This window comes from Telopea speciosissima, chromosome 8 (genome assembly GCF_018873765.1).
Source record: "Telopea speciosissima isolate NSW1024214 ecotype Mountain lineage chromosome 8, Tspe_v1, whole genome shotgun sequence".
In the NCBI taxonomy this organism is placed as follows: Eukaryota; Viridiplantae; Streptophyta; class Magnoliopsida; order Proteales; family Proteaceae; genus Telopea; species Telopea speciosissima.
Genome location: NC_057923.1, coordinates 17,006,905 through 17,026,827, shown reverse-complemented (window position 1 = coordinate 17,026,827; position 19,923 = coordinate 17,006,905). Strand labels below are relative to the sequence as shown.

The 19,923-nt window shown below is 38.9% G+C and overlaps 1 protein-coding gene and 1 pseudogene across 1 annotated transcript; both read right to left on the bottom strand.

The window, feature by feature from the left end:
• Positions 1–12,314, bottom strand: part of LOC122671324 — a 37,540-nt pseudogene extending 25,226 nt beyond the window's left edge.
• On the bottom strand, positions 1,981–18,822 carry LOC122671323 (F-box protein At5g39250-like). The gene is made up of 2 exons (XM_043868474.1): positions 18,812–18,822; positions 1,981–2,750 (listed from the first exon to the last, which is right to left on the bottom strand). The coding sequence occupies exon 2, from the start codon at positions 2,732–2,734 to the stop codon at positions 1,988–1,990; it is 747 nt and encodes a 248-aa protein (XP_043724409.1). The 5' UTR covers positions 2,735–2,750; positions 18,812–18,822; the 3' UTR covers positions 1,981–1,987.
• Between the last annotated feature and the right edge of the window lie 1,101 nt (positions 18,823–19,923).

Below are 19,923 nucleotides of genomic sequence, written 5' to 3'. Positions count from 1 at the left end.
TCAAACAAGAAGAAGTTATTGTTTCTACTGAACTTACTAAGGAAGTTCAATCCCTTCAAACAATACTCGAACTTAAGAAAGATCCTATTGCAAAGAATGTTGTTTCATATCATGAGTTTGTTCGTCCTCACACGTTTCAAGACAAGAACATGCGGCCAAAGCCCTTTGGAAGTCTTATTTCATTATTTTTTGATTGTTACTTGTTAGAAAATCTATATTAACTAGACTTCTATTTCCCTTTTTTTCAAAATTTAGATCATCAATTGATTGAATGGCTTAAGAACTATTTTGCTTTGAAAATCAAGTCGGAATTTCCTCTCTCCTCCCACCCCAATTCTGATCTCTCTTGCTCTCATCCTTCCCTGCGATCTCTTCTCTCTCCTCTCTCCTTTCTCTCCCCCCACCTACCATTTTGAATTCTCCCTTCTCTGCTTCCCTGTGATTTCTTCTCTCCCTTTTCTTCCTTCCCTGCAATGCCCTATTGTTTCCTTCGCTATTGGACGGTTGCAAGTGTATAACAAGAGAATGTAGCTATTAGATCTTGTTTTTAGTAGGTGATCTACAGAACCAGCAAACCACACCCCATTGATTGGAATTCCTAGTGACCGAGTAAAGTTACCCGATCTGAAAACTATACTCAATTTATTATCTTGTTAATCTGTTATTAGGACCGAAGTTTTTTGCACCCATGGTGAAGAAGAATCTCCACACCCGTCCCATCAGTAGCTTCGCATTGCATTAAGGAGTGATATTTTCAACTTTGCCAATAGGGGATGAGGATGATAACCCAAAAATCCAATTACATGATCACATCACCGGTAGAATAGAGATTCTCTCCACTCAACGTGAAGTAAAACAAAATTTACCTTGTCAGATTAGTCACTTGAATCTGGTAGCCTATTATTCTATCTTCCCTCATTCCTTCTAGATCCGGATCCTCTACTGCCGAACTGTCCCTACTGCCGTGTGCCATCCCCAGACACAAGAAGGCAGTAAAAACCGCCTTACCCCCACTCGGGCAGGGGGAGGGGATCTTTTCGGCACCTTGCTGTGTCTGAGGCGCACACGGCAGTAGAGGACCTCTATATATGCCATTGCTTCTTGTCTGAGTTCAGACCTAATTATTCTTTCCATTATTTCTGATTATTAGATCTCCGTTCAAATCAAATCATATCAACCACTATTAGGTCAAAACCTAATCGTTAGATCTAAGATCAATATAGCCCACATTTAAGTGTTAGATTGAAATGTCTTCCATTAGTGAACCTGTTACCGGCAGGCCAATCAGATCTAGCAGATACGATCAATCCTGCATCATGCTCTTAGTCAAGTTAATACATCCCTAAAAGAGAGAGAGGGGTGATACATAAATCCCGCTAAATAGTAGTGTTTTATTGCTTTTAGATTGCCTTCCATGTGTTTGCAATAAGTGAAGAATATACCTTCGAATACGATCTGTCAAATTCTTGTGCTTCTGTGTTTTCTTCTTCCAGGTTATATCTTTTGACCATACCGTTTCTTCCCGTATTGCAGGGACAGTGCTTCGTTTTACAATAAAACAATCCACTTCTAGAGCTGCGTCTATATTTTCTTTTTTTTTTTAAATACAGAATCTAAATACATGGTAAAACACAAACACTGCATAAAACAGGTTTCGACTCTGCAAGCAGCACCGGCAGTCGAGTGAGCTTCAATGGACCCAGTTTCTGCCCACAAAACAGAAGAATGCCTGTTGAGAGTGTACATATAGGAAGGAGAGAGAGAACTAGTAATTGTTATCTGTCCATAGTCCATACTAGTCAAAGTAACAATTGTATTTGTCCATACTTAAGTAGAATAAGATTATATACAAGCTTCAAACGGAAGTAGATAAACACTCGGAAGATAAGCACCAGTCAATGAGAAAGCTGTTCACAGTAAAAGGTTCACCTTACCTGGCCTCCACAACATCATGGAAAACTTGGATTGAGTAACCATTTGATACCTCTCATTTCCAGTCAAGCATGTCTAAAAGCCACAAAACCTTCTCTTCAGAGTTCGCAACATCACAGAAGTCCAACTCAATTCCAAAAACATCAATAAGCCCATCACCCCCATCCTCCATGAAGAGCAAGGAAACCCAGGCGCGGATGCCTGAGATGAATGGGTGTTCAGGGGAGAATTCAAGGTAATCAAAAGCAAGGGCCCTGTATGCTGTCCGATCTATGTAATCAAACAAGGATTTGTAGACTATGCAAGCCACCTTGTTAGTATCACTCCGACCCACAAGCACAGAAACACTGATGGTCTGACACAGAGGAATGCTGAACTTTGGCTCAACAGGTATTATCATCTTGTAATCAGGACTCTCAAGGTGGAACCTCAGCATTTCACATGGAGGCAGGTCTTTGATCCCATCTCGAAGGACAGAGCCTGGGACCACTTCTGAGAAGATTACTCTCTCTTCAGCCCATATGTCTATGTAGAACTCCAAGTTATCGAAGGAGAGTCTAGGGGGAGGAAGAGTTTTGCTACGGTGGCGTTTAGAGAACATCTGGAAGAGCTTTTGATAGGATACAGGGGGAGTAGTTGGCCTCTTGCAGATTGAAGGCCATCTCTTGGCACATAAGCATTTCCAGAAATAACCATCTCTTGCAATATCTCTCCACTGTTTGCATACCTGCATACATGAAGCAAGGTCCTTGCCATCCAATAAGGGAAATACAACCTTCAGGACTTCCTGATATGACATCATTAATTTACACTAGTGACTCGAATGCAAAGAAAATGCAAAGCTCATACTCCAAAGGTTCTCCTGAAAAAGAAACAGTGAACTCTTAACTACTCAACAATTTGCATCTTTATTTGAACTTTTGAAGAGATGGAATTAATTTGCCATTGATATACTATAATTAAAATAAATAAAAGGGGGGGGGGGGGGAAGATGGTTGGAGATTATACAGTTAAGCCCATCTCTAGTTGGGGTACCAACAGCTCTAAATCAACTTGGTAAGCGACATGACACTTCTTTTTTGCTTTCCTCTTGTTTCTGCTATGACTGAATATTGGAAACTCATATTTCATCAGGTACAGTTTGGATTGACAAAGAAAAGACCACTACTTCGCTATAAATTGCAAGAAATTAGTCACTGACATAACTATGTAAAGTAACAGTTGTATGTATGTGTATGCATCAAAATACAATTAACGTGGTCACCCAGGTTCTCACTAGATTTCAAGAGCCCTCAACCCATCTAGGTCTTTACGAAAGGCATACTTCCAAGAATTGGGACAATAGTAGTTCCCTTTTGAAACAAAATACTTCTTCTCCAAGCCATCTATCTTCTATGGAAGTCAGGGAACTGATCTTATCCTTTAAAGACACTAGGGTGCTGTCTAACAGCATTTCCGTTTATCAGGAGTGATTCTGAGGTAGAAGTATTTTTTGTTATTCAGTCCGAGGGAATGATTCTGCGGGGTAGATTGGTGTTTGGTAACATGGAATTGTTTCTGCAGTTCTTCATTTTCACCTCCTCCTGGTGCAAAATGGATTCAGTCACCAAAATCCCAAATACCAACCAAGTTTCTTCATAAAAAATTCCACTCTTTTGGTGATTTTACTCTTCTTCACAGTGACTCAAGAGTGGAAAAGATCGAGAGAAACTGCTACTTTTATCTTCCATGGAAGTCAGGGAACTGATCTTATCCTTTAAAGACACTAGGGTGCTGTTTGACAGCATTTCCGTTTAACAGGAGTGATTCTGAGGTAGAAGTATTTTTTGTTATTCTGTCCGAGGGAATAATTCTGCGGGGTAGATTGGTGTTTGGTAACATGGAATTGTTTCTGCAGCTCTCCACTTCCACCTCCTCCTGATGCAAAATGGATTCAGTCACCAAAATCCCAAATACCAACCAAGTTTCTTCATAAAAAATTCCACTCTTTTGGTGATTCTACTCTTCTACACAGTGACTTTAGAGTCGAAAAGATCGAGAGAAACTGCTGCTCTATGCTCCCCACCCCAACCCTCAGTCCTTCGCACATGAGATATTTTGGGGAGAGATGGTTAGGGACGGCAACAATGAAGAGAAGCGTAGAGTTTATGTCGAGGTTAAGAGGTCCTTCGCACTCTTGGATGTTAAGGATAGGGGTTCGAAAGGCGGAGTTGGGGGGTTAATGTAGTCCTAGAATAGGAAATAATCCTACTAGGAGCCAGGTAAAATCAGGTTCTGATTGAGTCTGCTGTTTGGGGCAGATTTGGAGCTGTTTAGGGCAAATTTAGGGTTTAGGCTAGGGTTAGGGGTGAATATGATATATGGTAATGATCAGCAGGTCTAGGGGATTATTTTGCTATAAAAGATTGGGATTTGGATGAGTTTAAATTCCTGCAGAATTAGGATTAGGGTTTGGGTGTTAGGTTTCAGGTTCTAGGGTGAAACTTAGGGTTTTGGTTGGGAGTTTATAGTTGGGTATTGGGTCGAGTGTAGCTAGCAGTAGGAGGCTGGTTCGATCAGATTTTGGGAGGATTTTGCTGGTTAAGTTGGACTGGACAGAATGTAGATTGATTTTAGGGTTTTGGGTTTTATGGAGAATAAGGGAATTAGGGTTTAGATGATTAAAACAGAAATTAAAGGGGGATCGAATGGGGAAGGAGAAGGAATGGTAAACATAATTTAAATTCAAACTTACCACAAGATTCCACCGGCAGCAGCTTGAACAATGAAGGATGAAACCACCTTCAGAGAGAGAACCTCCCAGCCATCACGGCATAAGGAGTCACAGGAAATCCACCGGTCCTTCTTCCTTGATAGATCCACAAGGCAACACTCCAAGGAGCAGGAGCAACAGCAACAGAAATCAGCAACCAGCAAACAGTCTTTTTTTTCAAAAATTCAATTGTGGGGAACCCTCCACGATTTTGTTTATTTATAATAAGGTCATAGGCCAATTCCTACTACAAATTAAATACTTCTCCTTCACAAAATCTGAAAGTATGCCGCCTAGCACAAACACGGCCCCTGTTGTCGTGCCACTGGTGCTATGGCCCTCAACCATGGTTCAACAACAACAACAATTCAGCCTTATCCCAACTAAATAGGGTCGGCTACACAGATCCTTTCACACACACCAAAAAAAAAGAGTAAGAGGGATGAAGAGTATAAATGAAGAAATGGGATAAGAAAAGGGGGTGATGGAAAAAAGAAAAATTAAAGTAAGAGGAAAGAGGATAGCCCAAGAAATCAGGAAAATCTCAATTATATGGTGTCGATAACATGGATACTTGCCCTCCAATAGGCTCTACCTGATGTCATACTTGGCACAAGATCCAAACTACGCATGTCATTCTTCACAACCTCACCTATGGTCATTTTAGGCCTGCCCCTACCTCTTTTAGGTACTTCAATCGGCATCAGATCACTCCTTACTGGGGGGTCCCCAGGCCTCCTTTGCACATGGCCAAACCACCTCAGGCGACATTCTCGGAGCTTGTCGCAGATCGGGGCAACTCCCACATCAGCTCTAATACGTTCGTTCCTCACTTTATCCTTCCTAGTTTTGCAGCACATCCATCTTAACATCCTCATCTTTGCAACACATAGCTTCGCTATATGGCACTTCTTAACTGCCCAATATTCCGCCCCCATTCATCATAGCCAATCTGACAACAGTCCTATAGATCTTTCCCTTAAGCTTTAAAGGAATGTGTCGGCCACACAGAACCAGTCGCACTTCTCCACTTCATCCATCCTACTTTAATTCTTCGTGAAACATCATCTTCTATGTCACCTTCTTCGTGTATGATAGACCCTAGATATCTGAAATAGTCACTTGGCGGTATCTCTCGCTCCTCAATTTTTACCATGTCATCATCCATTATATGTGACTAAAGTTACACCTCATATACTCTGTCTTTGATCTACTAATCTTCAAGCCTCCTATTTCCAAAGTCGATCTCCACAACTCTTACTTAGCGTTAATCCCTGCTTTAGTCTCATCCACCAAAACAATATAATCGGAAAAGAGCATACACTACGGTATCTCATCTTGGATGTTTCTTGGTTAATTCATCCATGACAAGCGCAAACAAATAAGGGCTTAGGGCGGATCATTGATGCAACACAGCCGTAATTGGGGATTCCTTGCCTTGGCCTTCCACAGATCTCATACTAGTCACCACACCACCATACATATCTCTAATTATCTCCACATACTTACTCAACACCCCTCTCTTCGCAAGAACATGTCGGATTAAATCTCTAGTGACTTTGTCATAGGCTTACTCCAGGTCAATAAAGACCTTATGGAGATCCTTTTTACTAGCTCTACAAATTTCCATGAACCTCCTCAGTATGTAGATAGCTTCTGTCGTGGATCTACCTAGCATAAAACCAAATTGATTCCTCGAAATATCGATTTTTCTTCTCAGACGGGCTTCAATAACCTTCTCCCAAAGTTTCATAATATGACTCATTAGTTTTATGCTTCTATAGTTACTGCAGCTCTGACATCACCCTTATTTTTGTATACCGGAACTACAATGTTTCACCTCCAATCATCTGGCATTTTCCTTGGGATCATAATCTTGTTAAATAAATTGGTTAACCAATATACCCCACAAACTCCTAGGGCCTTCCATACTTTAATTGGGATCTCATCCGAACTTGGTGCTTTACCTACTTTCATCTTTCTTAAGGCTTCTTAAACTTACGCTACACCATTCCTTCGTACATATCTATGATGTGTGGTGTCTTGATGAATAATGCAGTCAAGTCATGCTACATGACATGGCACCATGAATTGACATCTCATCTGGCCTTGATACGTGACATTGTCACACAAATATACTTGTTAAATGATCAGTATGCCCCTATCACATGAAAATAACTAACATGCGCATGCCAATTAAAACAAGCATGCTACCACTTACTGGCCACTTCAACAAGTAATGAAAAAAGACCGAATTACCCTTCAGAATTGATTTTACTTAAATGATTGGTGCTACCTCATGTTTCAAGCTACTTTGGACCTTGGACACTTCACTATATGTGAACTGAGCTGACTCATAACTATTTGGCCATCTCAGGCTATGGTTGCAAACAATGACAACCCATATACAACAGGGGCCTGGTGGAGGGCAGCCAAAGGAGGGTGGGAACCGATGGAGGATGACATGAAGAGAGACAGAGAGCGAGAGAGTGGGGTTGAGTGTCTCCAAATCCGTTCTACAACAACAACAACAAACTCAGCCCTATCCCAACTTAATGGGGTTGGCTACATGGATCCCAACAAAACTGTAAATAAAGAGAAATAAAGAGAAGGGATGGAGAAGAGAGATTGAGAGAGCAAAGAAAAGCAGCTCTCACGTTAATGAGAGAGGGCTGCAAGAGTGACTTAATATAAACATAGGGTACATGGGCAGAATGGGAAAACATAAAATAAAACAAAAGGAAAGAGGGGAGATCCTCTCGGGATTAGCGCCAGGATACTGACGCTAATCCCAAGAGGGATATTCTCCATGTTAACAAAAACTAAGTAGGGAAAACTGAGGTTTAAACACAAAAAGGAGGATAAAGGGATGGGGAGCCCCAGCAAGCCAAGATCTCAGCTAAATGGGGTTTGCAACATGGATCCTTGCCCTCCAACAGGCCCTATCTGAGGTCATACTTGGTACAAGATCCAGACAATGCATGTCCTTCCTCACAACTTCTCCTATGATCATTTTAGGTCCACCCCTAGCTTTTTTTAGCTCCTTCGGAATCACATCACTCCTCCTTACTGGGGCCTCCATAGGCCTCCGTTGGACATGGTCGTACCATCTCAAACGACTCTCTCGGAGCTTGTAATTGATTGGAGTAACTCCCAAGTCAGCTCTAATACGTTCATTCCGTACTTTATCCTCCCTAGTTTTTCCGCACATCCATCTTAACATCCTCATCTCTGCTACACATAGCTTCTCAATATGACACTTCTTAACTACCCAACATTCTGCCCTATATAGCATTGCCGGTCGTAGAACAGTCCTACAGAACTTTCCTTTAAGCTTAAAGGAATATGTCGGCCGCACAACACTCCGGACGCACCTCTCTACTTCATCCATCCCATTTTAATTCACAGTGAAACATCATCCCCTATGTCACCTTCTTTATTTATGATTGACCCCAGATATCTATCTTTCCTCAATTCGCACCATGTCAGTATCCATCATAGTGCGACCAAAATTTCACATCATATACTTCGTATTCATTCTACTAATCTTAAAGCCTCTTGTTTCCAAGGTTGATCTCCATAGCTCCAACTTGGCATTAATCCCTTCTTTTGTCTCGCCAAATCTATTCTGTGGACAGAAAATCGAAAAGGAAAATTGATACGAGTTTTTTTTTCTTAGAACTACTTTTGGATTGGTTCGTTCCACGAAAATCACCAAACACAATTCCACTCAAAAAGTTCCCCATAACAAAAATATCACTAGAAGAGTATTGTAAAATGGCACCTAGATCTCAAATCCCACTTTTGTGCTCATACCCTATCCTTTCTTCTCATAACGAAACGTCTATTCATAAGAGGCACTATCAATAAACTCAACAAGGATAATAGTATAACCAAGTAACGCAGATCCGGGGTTCCAACACCTGAATCGGATCGCTTGTAGGCCCAATCGTATAAAAGGTAACTCAAATCTAAGTTGCAATGGCACAATTGTAAATAACCAGAATTTTCAAGGGTTAACTAGGTAAGTAGAGAGAAAGGGATATGATAGGAATTGTTATTTATTATCTAGGGACAAACTTGGAAGGGTATGTAAAGTATGGAATAAGTGGATTAAAGGAATAAGAAGGGGGGTAATTTTGGAAACTAAAAAATAAGGCTTTAAAAACAAAACCCACGATTTGGGTTTGGGGTTATCTTCAACCTCCAGCCAAGTAAGAGAAGGACAAACCAGCAGGCTTTCGAAGAATACCACTCCTTCAATGCTTCTCGATTTGACCTAGGATTTTAAGGGGAGGTAGATGCTAGAAAGATTCCTTGAATGCAACTAAGGTTCAACCCAATCAGCAAGTGAAGAGAGGACTTTAACCCCTTGAAATCAGATCTGGCGGTGATTTTGGAACAACCTGGTTTGCAGGTTTTGATTCATACAGATAATAGAATATTTTGATAGCAAAGATCAACTGCAGAGTCACTCCAGGGATAAATATCAGGGAATCAAAGTTCAGGTAGGAAAAGACGACACACAAAGGGGTTCAACAAGACAACATGGGTCTGATTTTACTGCCAGAAACAGAGTAACAGTATAGGTATGGTATTTAAAGAACAAAAATAAAAGAAGAGTGGAGAATGGTTGCGGGGAAGTGAAGAGAGAGAAGAATATACTGAAGATAGAGAAGTAGAGAGAGAGAGAGAGGTCTCACAACCTGATTCGTACCATTCTGGTAACAAAACCATTCAAACTTTCATTTCAAAATCTGAGTAAAATAACAGTTACAAACTTGTATTTAAAGAGAAAATAGAGACTCCTAATTGCAATCTAAAACTGAAATTAAACATAAAGACTCCTAATTGAGACTCATAACTTAAATAAAATTCCTAAATCAACTCTACAATTAATTATCCTATTAAAACTAAAATATGGAAAGGACTCTACCCCTAAGTTGTCCATTTAAAATAAAAGATTACAAGATAAAATCCCAACTGATAAAAAATCCTAAGAAATTAAATATCCTACTGAACCTAAAAAAACCATGGACCCGGTATATCTTCACATGGATACCCAAATGGGTTTGGGTCAGTCCAAGGCAGTGCACCTACATTACCTAGGGATGATTAAAGAGACTAAGATGCAACTAGGTCAGTTAAATTTTTAGTCCATACCATAAATGGGTTTAAACCCTATCTTCATTATAAGGACATCACTGAGGGATTTACGACATATCAAAGGAGACGTAGACGTACACAACCACACATTACTTCATAATAGCTAGATGTCCCTTATTAACTTGTATGACGCATATTTCTATTTACTTGTATGTAGTTTGCTTTATTTTGTTGTATTTTATTTTATTTGGTGTCAAAACTGTTATGTGCTAATGTTGTAATGCTGAGTGGGGTAGTTATTAGAAAGTCATTACTGGAGAAGTAGTTATTAGGGAGTAGTTATTGCTGGAAAAGTACTTATTAGGGAGTTATTTCTCTTTTTTATTTTGGATTTTAAACACTGTATTTTGGGACGGAAGACAATGACAGATGTTGGAACTTGTGCGATTTTCTCCCATTCTCTGCAGCATGAGAGATTTTCTGCAATCCATGGAGTGAATCCAAGTTCGTGAGAAGCCAAGCCCCCTTTCTCTTCCCTAATTCTTCTTTCATAGGATACCACGTGCCACCCTCTCCCTCTCCCCTATTCCTTTTCTTCCAGTCCCATTTTTCCCACTTTTGGCATAATTATAGCCTCCAACACTATGGAGATTCATCAATTTAAGTAAGGAGGCACTGAGGACACATTCTTTGGAATTCGGTAGTGACTTAGCACTTGATAACAACACTCAAATTCACAGGACACCAAAGGTACTGACCTATCATGTTGACTTAACACATATGAAGACGAACCTGGTTCAATTGGATATTTAATTTTTTTTATTTAGTAGGGTTTTTTATTAGTTGAGTTATCATATAATTTTCTGTTTTAGTTTAATAGGTTATTTAGTGGTAGACTCTATTTAGGATTTTATTTCAGTTTGAGCCGCATTAGAGTAGAGGTTAATTTCAGTTTTAGAGTTTAATTAGGAATCTTTATGGTGGAGGGCCGGTTAGGAGAAGAGAGGAAGCTGGGAAAAATCAGAGTTGCAGGGGAGAGAAGAACACATAAGAAGAAGGGGGGGAAGAAGAGTGCACAAACACTGCACGCCATGCAGGCACAACCAAACTTAATTTCAATTCATCTTCTCAATCTATTCAATGATGGGGAGTTGCACCATTTATAAAGAGCAAAGAAGAAGAACTCGCGAGATCTCGGTTTTTCAAGTGGGTCGAGACGAGATGATATGAGAGTTAAAAAACTACATCTCAGGCGAAATCTCGGTGGAGTTGAGATCTCGGGTGACCCGACCCAAATTTCGACCCTTTTTGCCTCTACAAACTTCTAGAACTTGCGAGTTCTCTGTCGAGTCCCAAAGTTCAACCCTTTTTTTCCCGTGAGCTGCTGCTGCCTCATTTCGCACCTTGATTTCAACATACAACCTTTTGGAGACTATATTCAGCTACAAAACTGAAGGATTTGCATCATATTTGTGATTCTTCATCTCAAATTTGAAGATTTTTTGAAAGTTAAACAATTTTTCCCCAAATATATTCAGCCTACAATTTTTCCTTTTGGAGAGTACATTCAGCCTCATAATGATTATGTTTATAGCCAGGAGAGCACCGGTTCCGAATATAGTAGCTATGGTCAGTTTGGGGCCTTTGGGCAGTCAGCACTGGAGTTCGACAATCAAAGAACTAGGTCAGGTTTTGTGGACATATTCCCAGTCCCAAACCAGCCACACCCATACATGCCTATGCCTCAGTAATCAGTATGACAGTAGCAGTGGATTTCACGCCTCATGGCAACCGGCTCCTCTATAACCTAAGATAAGGGACTTGGCATATGTTGATGATAACACTTATATGTGTTTTGTGACCAACTATGTGCAATACTAGAGTAGCATTATGACATAGGAAGAATATGTGGACCAAATCATTCTAAATGAATGATTCGATCACATTTTATGGGATGATAGATCATAGATGTAATATGTTAAACAGATTGATGTATTGTACACTTCAACATTTCTAATGCTTATTTAAGTTAATTTACATTAGTTGAATGCTTTGATTGCTTTCTATTACTAAATTATGTGTAATAGTAGGGAAGGAGAAGAAGAAAGAAAGAGATAGAGGAAGAGGTCACACGACCATTACTATGTACAACTACCAACCGGCACCATAAACAACTCAATAAAATTCATTCTTAAAAATCTGCTTCCATCGTTGGGTTACATCTTTATTTATAAAATCCAGAAAATAAAGACTCCTAATTGCTTACTAAAACTAAAAATTAAATTCCTAAATCAACTCTACTATTAATTAACCTATCAAAACTAAAGTATGGAAAAGGACTCTACCACTAAGTAGTCTATTTAAAATAAAAGATCACAAGATAAAATCCCAACTACTAAAAACACTAAGAAATTAAATATCCTATTGGACCTAAAAAACCCATGGACTTGGTTCATCTTCGCATGGATACCCAAATGGGTTTGGGTCGGTCCAAGACAGTGCACCTGCATCAACTCTACCGGTGTTGAGAAAAACTCGACCACGAGTTCTATAAAATGAGAGGATCAACACCACTCGATCGGCATCCACAAACATTGGCTTTGATGGGTGATGATCCAGTGCATCTCGCAATCAACCGTCAAAATCTTTTTTTGATGACCAACAGCAAACGACATCTCTTCGATGGGAATCTGATCGTGGGGTTTGACAACTGACGTCTGACCGTCAATCAATTCTTCAACTGCAATCTTGATCGAACCGTTCACTTCTGCTTGATCGGCATTTGCATTGACCACTTTGTCTATCACCACTGACTCGTCTTCCAAGGCTTCAAGCACGCTGCACACTTTATAACAGAAGTGGTTGGTACTATCTGTAAGCTCTTGAAAACACATTCGAAAATCCCGGAAATCCGATTTGATTTTGGACTTGATATTGAATAATCCATCCTGATATTCCTTTGCAAAACACTCCAAAAGAGTAATAAATTCGACCCTAAATCCTGGGTCGAAGGCCATCGTAAGTAAGGAATTTCGGCTCTATAGTTCAAGATCTCGGCGAGATCTCACTTTTATCTCGGTTTCTTAGCATCTCGAATCAAGATGACAAGCGATACAGAATTAATACCATAACTCACTCGAGATCTCGGTATCTCATCGAGATCTCGAGTTATTTCTCGTTTCGGTTCAACTCGGTCGAACCAGACCTTATTAAAAGCTCATAATACACCATAACTCGACGAGATCGACTCGCTCTCGCCTCTCTCGCCTATCTTGCCTCTATGAAGGGGAAACTCCATCTTTGGGTCATTTTTTTCATTTCTTTCAGCAAATCACACCTCCAACACCTCGTCAAAGCTTGAAGATTGAAGCTGCTAATCTCCTCCAAGCTACATCTCAAGAACCTGAGGTAATTATTCATCTCAAAAACTATATTTTTCATAGAAGCATGATCTAAACTTTTTTGTTGACCATGAATTTTTTATATGTTATACATTGTCCACTGATCTATGGAATGACGGAGGCGGAATTTTTTTCCTGTTTTTAAATTATTTATTTATTTCCTATAAAATTAAATGATTTCTTGTAAAAAAAAAATTTGATAAAAATATGGTTTATACTCATTGTGTGGAGCTCAATTAAATAGATGTTGGACACCGTTGACCGACATATATATGTTGGGACACCGTTGGAACTCAATTAAATATATAATTCTAGTCTTCTACTTTAATTTATGAGTTCTAAATATTGTGTGGAATCGCATATAGGATAGACCTCACGAACACAGTAGACTACCAACTTAGGGTCCGTAGTCAGTACCATTTTGGGTTTGAATTTGTAAAAACTAATGGTTCCACTGTGTTTAGAAGGCCTTAAATAGGGGGAATGTCAAGTTTCAGCCCCTATCTTGGCCATATATGGCCACCGAAACCTACCATCAAGTTCAGAAAAAAAAATACATGATCTCGCCGAGATCTCAATTTCGTGGCCTGGCGAAACCAAGACCTAAAACCTTGTTCGGCTCTGATACCAATTAATGCAGACCCGGGGTTCAAAAACCTGAATCGGATCGCTTAGGAGCCCACCTAATTAACCAATTGCTCAAGCACTAGAAGGGAATGGCAAATTTTGTAATAAACCAGAATGTTTAAGGGGCAACTAGGTAGCCAAATAAAGTTATGGACTAAGAGGAATTAGATTTATTTAATGAGGGTAGACTCAGAACTAAAGGAAAAATAAGAACAAAGGAGAATAATGGAAGGAAAGGGAATTAAATCACTTACGTTGGAAGGTTGTCTTCAACCTTAGGTCATGAACAAATCCAGCGGGAAGAAGAAGAACTCAGATTGAGAGAACTTACATGACAGACCTCTATTTGGCCTGAAATTTCAGAAGTGGAGTCGCAATCCCAGGCCCTATTAAACCCAGGTGGTATTTTTTACAAACAGCAAGCTTCAATCAAGTATTACAGTTCTGAAATCTTTCCAGGCAATAGTTGCAGGTTCAGAATTGGTTTTAGTTTGATGTAAGCCAGCAGGGTTTGATTTACGATGTGAGAAACCAGGGCTAAGGTTGCCCAAGGGGTAGAATCGATACTCAGATATGTGGAAAAGAGAAGAACTGAGAGAAATCAATCCCATGATGTCAAGGACTAATAGACCGTCTGAAACAGAGTAATGTGAATAGGGAAGGAGCGAAGAAAAAAGAAAGAGATAGAGGAAGAGGTCACACAATCATTGCTACGTACCAACTGGCACCATAAACAACTCAATAAAATTCATTCTTAAAAATCTGCTTCCATCGTTGGGCTACATCTCTATTTATAAAACCCAGAAAATAAAGACTCGTAATTGCTTACTAAAAGTGAAAATTAAATTTATAAATCAACTCTACAATTAATTAACCTATTAAAACTAAAGTATGGAAAGGACTACCACTAAGTAGCCTATTTAAAATAAAAGATTACAGCATAAAATCCCAACTAATAAAAAACTCTAAGAAATTAATATCCTACTGGACCTAAAAAACCCATGGACCCGGTTCATCTTCACATGGATACCCAAATGGGTTTGGGTCAGTCCAAGACAGTGCACCTGCATCAAACTTTCTAACTAGAAAACTAAGAACAATTGGGGTACCAAATACCCTACGTAGATAACTTCTAAATAAAGATAATAAAATAAACTAAAAGACATTATTTCCCCAAATAAAATAAATTCCTAAAATCCTAGGAGATCCAAAAACTCAAACTGAAGCCGGTTCATCTTCGTCTGGATACCCAACTGGGTTTGGGTTTGTCCAAGGTAGTGCATCTGCATCACTTTAATTGTTTTCGTTAAATACCAGTGTAATCACACAACAATCTGATTTGGAATGAAGTTTATTTGGGTTGTGCCGGATTGGCAAAAGGTCATGCGACCTCTCAATGCCCAGCGATATTTTCCCTTCTACTTTCTTTCTGTCCTGTTTTCGTTTTCTCTGTGGTGCGATTCCGCTGCTCTGAAATGGGTTCACTGGAACTCTATCTCTTTAACCCTACCAGTATATAAATCAGGGAACATTTTATTGCTTGAAGCAGCTTGGCTTCTAGGTATTGAGGGTATGAAAATCTGCCAGTACAGAGAACCAACTCAAGTTGCAGAGCTGATTCTGTTCTTACCGCTGTAGTCAGTTTAAGGGGCTGGTCTCTCGATTGATGCTTGTTTGATGTCGTTTCTATGGTTGGAGTTCAGTGAGGGATTTCTAACCTGATCGTGGTTTTCTCATGTTAATTGGAGCCTAAGATGATCGGCTGGACTGAACGCAAGAACCTCCTTGGCTGGTTCGAGTTCTGGAGGTTGGAGAAGACAACCTCCAATCAGGATATTAATTAAAGTGGGTTTTGAGTTGTTAGGACTTAAATACCCTTGCCTTTTGCATGTAATTCTGATTATGCCCTTTGAATGCTTTTATTAGTTCTCAATTCCTTCTTTATCCTTTGCTTACTAACTGACCAGATTTCCCCTTTAAGATTTCCATTAATTTACCAAAGTGTCATCTCCTTTAAAACTCCTGATTATTACAAATTACCATTGCCCTTCTATTATTTGACGCTTGTTCAATCGGGTGGGCCCATAAGCAATCCGAACAGGGTTTCGGGACCCCGGATCTGCATCACATGTATCTTTTATTATATTCTAATGAATCCTCAAAATGAATTTCTACATTTGTATTTGGTAATTTTCAACACTTATGGCTCCTATTAGATTAGATTTCTGCATGTATGTTATGAGTTTTGTGTTAGTAGACCTTCCCAAACCTAAATTCACTTAATCCTTGGACTTGTATTAAATTTCTCAAACCTGTCCTGCACCACTTGACCTATAAAAAATAGTAACATCTAATCAGACACATGCAAAAAGTTGGAGAAGGAGAAGGAGAAGGAGAAGATTCAGAGAAGCTAACATAAGGGTATATTTTGATCAAATTATATAATGTAATCTTGACAATTTACCTGTTATGTTATACCTACTTAAAGTTTGCAGGGATGAGTAGAGGATAATTAAAATCTATAAAATAGATAAACAAGGGTCTTTGTGATGGTATTTCCTTCATATAGATGACCAAGTTTTGGGTTTCTTTCTCTCATTATTTCTCCCATTCCCTTAGTTATCTTAATTGATGAAACACTGGGAATCTAAAAGGCCCTGGGTGTCACAAGTATGTCAAGATGGATGTTATTGTCAATGCTCTTGTAGTTTGACACTTAGGCCTGTTAACCCACTTCAACCATATTCAATTTTGAGTTGATTCCAATAGACTCAAAGGCAATCCAGGACCTTCAGGTCTCCAACATAACTTGGCATTATTAAGGTTGATTCTGGTTGGACTTGGGTATTCCAGGTCACCACATAATGAAAAAAGGCATATATTTTTGTGTGGTTCCACCCCTTCCACCCTTCCAGACGAGTTTTAGGTATAAAAGAGCCAAGTTAGAATCTCCTTCCAAAGTCCTGCCATCCCGACTTCCATGTACCACAGTCCCACTTTCACAGCTTTCTGAAGTGGAGAAGTAGGGTCCGCCCTAAACTTCAGCAATTTTTGCACGAAGTGGCTGGCCCCTCAGTCTCAAACCATGACTACATGATAGAAGTCCAAGCTTTTAGCATCCAACCAAGCAACGGCTCCTACTTAAACACAGGTATAAAGGAATTAAATACTACAACGCACCATGGAATATAATTGCCACTGACTATTACAGGGGAACATATACTGTCTATTTGAAATGCGAGGCATCAGGCATGTAAACACAGATGATATGAACAACCCTCAAGCGGAAATTTGTACTATTTTATTCATTCACTTGTGTAATCTTACGGATTTCTTATTTTAATTCTAAGGTACAAAAAGAAGAACCAAAAGAAACAAGTGAAATTGGGAGGCTATGTAGTTCTGGTTTTCAACTATGAACATCAACGCCAGTATTTAATAGTCAGGACTACAGTCACCAGTAAGCTAATGTATGATTCTAAGATTTTTCAATCATGCAAATATTGCAAATTGGGCGAACAGGAAGAGAAGATACTGTAAAACCAGTTAAAAATTGGACTCACGGAAAGTTCAGTAGTTAGTTATTCTCAGAAATGAATCTTAACAGCAGAGACTACGCCTACGCATTCAAAACTTAAGAGCGAAAAAATATTAACTTCCGGGATTTGCAGAAACAAACGATACATATCATTCTCAGCACTGCCAAAAGGCGACTGAAACTAAAAACTTACAAAGAACAAGTTGAAGGAGGAAGCTCCAGGCGGTCCCAATAATACCCTGCACTAATGCATTTCATGAAAGTTCCTTGTTAAGAAAGTGATCCAACAAATTTCCCGGTCAGATCAAAATAGAACTTTAAACGATGTCGAGACTTAAAATCTAAAACAGAAAAAAAAAAAAAAAAAAAAAAAAACGAGAGGGAGAAGGAAAGAACAAACAGAGGAAGAAAAAGATTTCAACTGAAACTTTCAAGATGATAGTAAGAATTCACAAATCTCATCCGAATTCTTAAAAAACAGAAAAGAAATCAACTTCAAGCGGATTAATCTTTCCAAAAATATATATATATATATATAGAAGACCGAGATTGACGTGAAACTATTGATGATCAAGTAGATAAAACGAAATGCACCTAGTTTCCAAATCACAACAATGACGATAAACGAGATCCCTACATAATGGGAAAACAGAAATTGAGGAGAGATTCAGATTTCGGACGCACCTTCGCCGGTTGGAAACGGGAAACCCTAGACTCCGTTGAATGAGAGAAGATATATTTGCGTTATGAAATCCGAGGAAGAGTAAATGGGAAAGTGGTATCTATTAAGGTATATATTATCCTGATTTTCTTTCCAATTTTTTAATTTTTTTTTAAGTGGTTCCAGGTTTCCGGTTTTAAAAACAACGGGTCGCAAAAGCAAATGGACTATATAAAATGTGTGTAACCTTGTCGGAGGATCTTGTGGGTAAAATCCCGGATCTTTATCCTGTCAATTACATTGTCCGTACTTGACATCAAGTACATCTAACAGAGGAGGTAGAAATGACTATCCTACCCCCTGTCCGAATCACTGCCCGAGATGGGGTCCACGTGGGGCCACCTCCTTCTATTAGATGTACTTGACGTCAACTACGGGCAGTGTAATTGAGAGGATAAAAATTCATAAAATCCCCGCACCGTTGATTATATAATGGACAGTATATGATGCAAACTAGATCAATGGAGGAACCAACGAAAAGGACCAAGGGTGCATCAGTCATTTTGCATACGGCTATGCATAGATACACACCATGCTGCAGCACTAATTAACGTTTCTTTTTACTTTTTTTGCATCTGCCACATCACACACAAGACTCCACGTTATCCGCTAGTTTCCATTTTAGTCTTGTATCCCAATTAATATTCATGATCAATGATGCGACTTTAATATTCTTGGTGTGCAATAATGTTAACACATGTTCGGTATCCAATCAAAGCGAAACCATTTAATACCTCAGGGAAAAAGAACTTTGTGTGGGAGTGTAGCCTACATTAGCACTCTCATGAGTTTATCTCTCTCCTTCTCATATGAAAAGACATATTTGCCCCTTTTGTTTTGAGGACGAGAGAGATGGACACATGGGAGTGCTGGTGTAGGCCACACTCTCGGACAGAAACTACTTCCCAATAACTTTATTTTGAAATGCAAAATTGTTTATTAGATAGTTTTGATTTTATGGTTTCAGTTAAACAGTTTTAATGGTTTTGATTTCGACTTTATAATTGGTTGAGGTATAGCTAGAAAACTGAGTTTTGACTGGGTGAGTCACCAAAGTCGAATCAAACTTTTAGAAAAACTGATGAAGAGTCGTGTAGACTTTATCAGAGTAAAAAATGATGAGACTCTGTGAATTGTCGTCCTGAGTTAAATAAGACCATGTATTTTTACCTGAGTCATGACAAACTCAATGAGTTTAAGCGGTTTTTAAAAAAAAACATGAAGACGGTTCACTTAGAAACTGGGTTAAGTAAAATAGTAAATTTGTATTCTAAAACAGTAAGAAACACTCAACTCCTGACTCCCTTCTATTGTTAATAAAATAACCTCAAAATATATTGATATGTGATTCCTTGATTTTATTTTATTTTTCTCATATTTTTCTGAATTTTTATTAATTTATACATATATATTGTATTGAAAAAAATGACTCACTTTGATCGGGTTTGACAAGACTGAATCATTACTAGCTTTTTCTAAAACACGAGTCGAGTAAAAAAACCCTAATTTTTCAACTATATCTGACATAAACCCCTAACCGATTCTAAAAATCATTGCATTAAATCCAACCATTTTTTTTTTCTCTTTACTATAAAAATCCGACCATTTATCTAACCAATTAAATTTCAGTTACAGACAAACTTTTACATTAATCTAATGTTCCTTGTTCTTATCCCGTGTGGAACAATTGCGTTGAAATCCAATCATTCTTCTAACCAAAACTCAATTAGTGCCAAAATCTGACATAAAATGTTCCTTGTCCTTTAATGCTATTGCCACTGTCGGTTGCCTTGTTCTACAATATATCCTAATCAATTCTTGTCAAATTACATTTTGACCGCGAGTC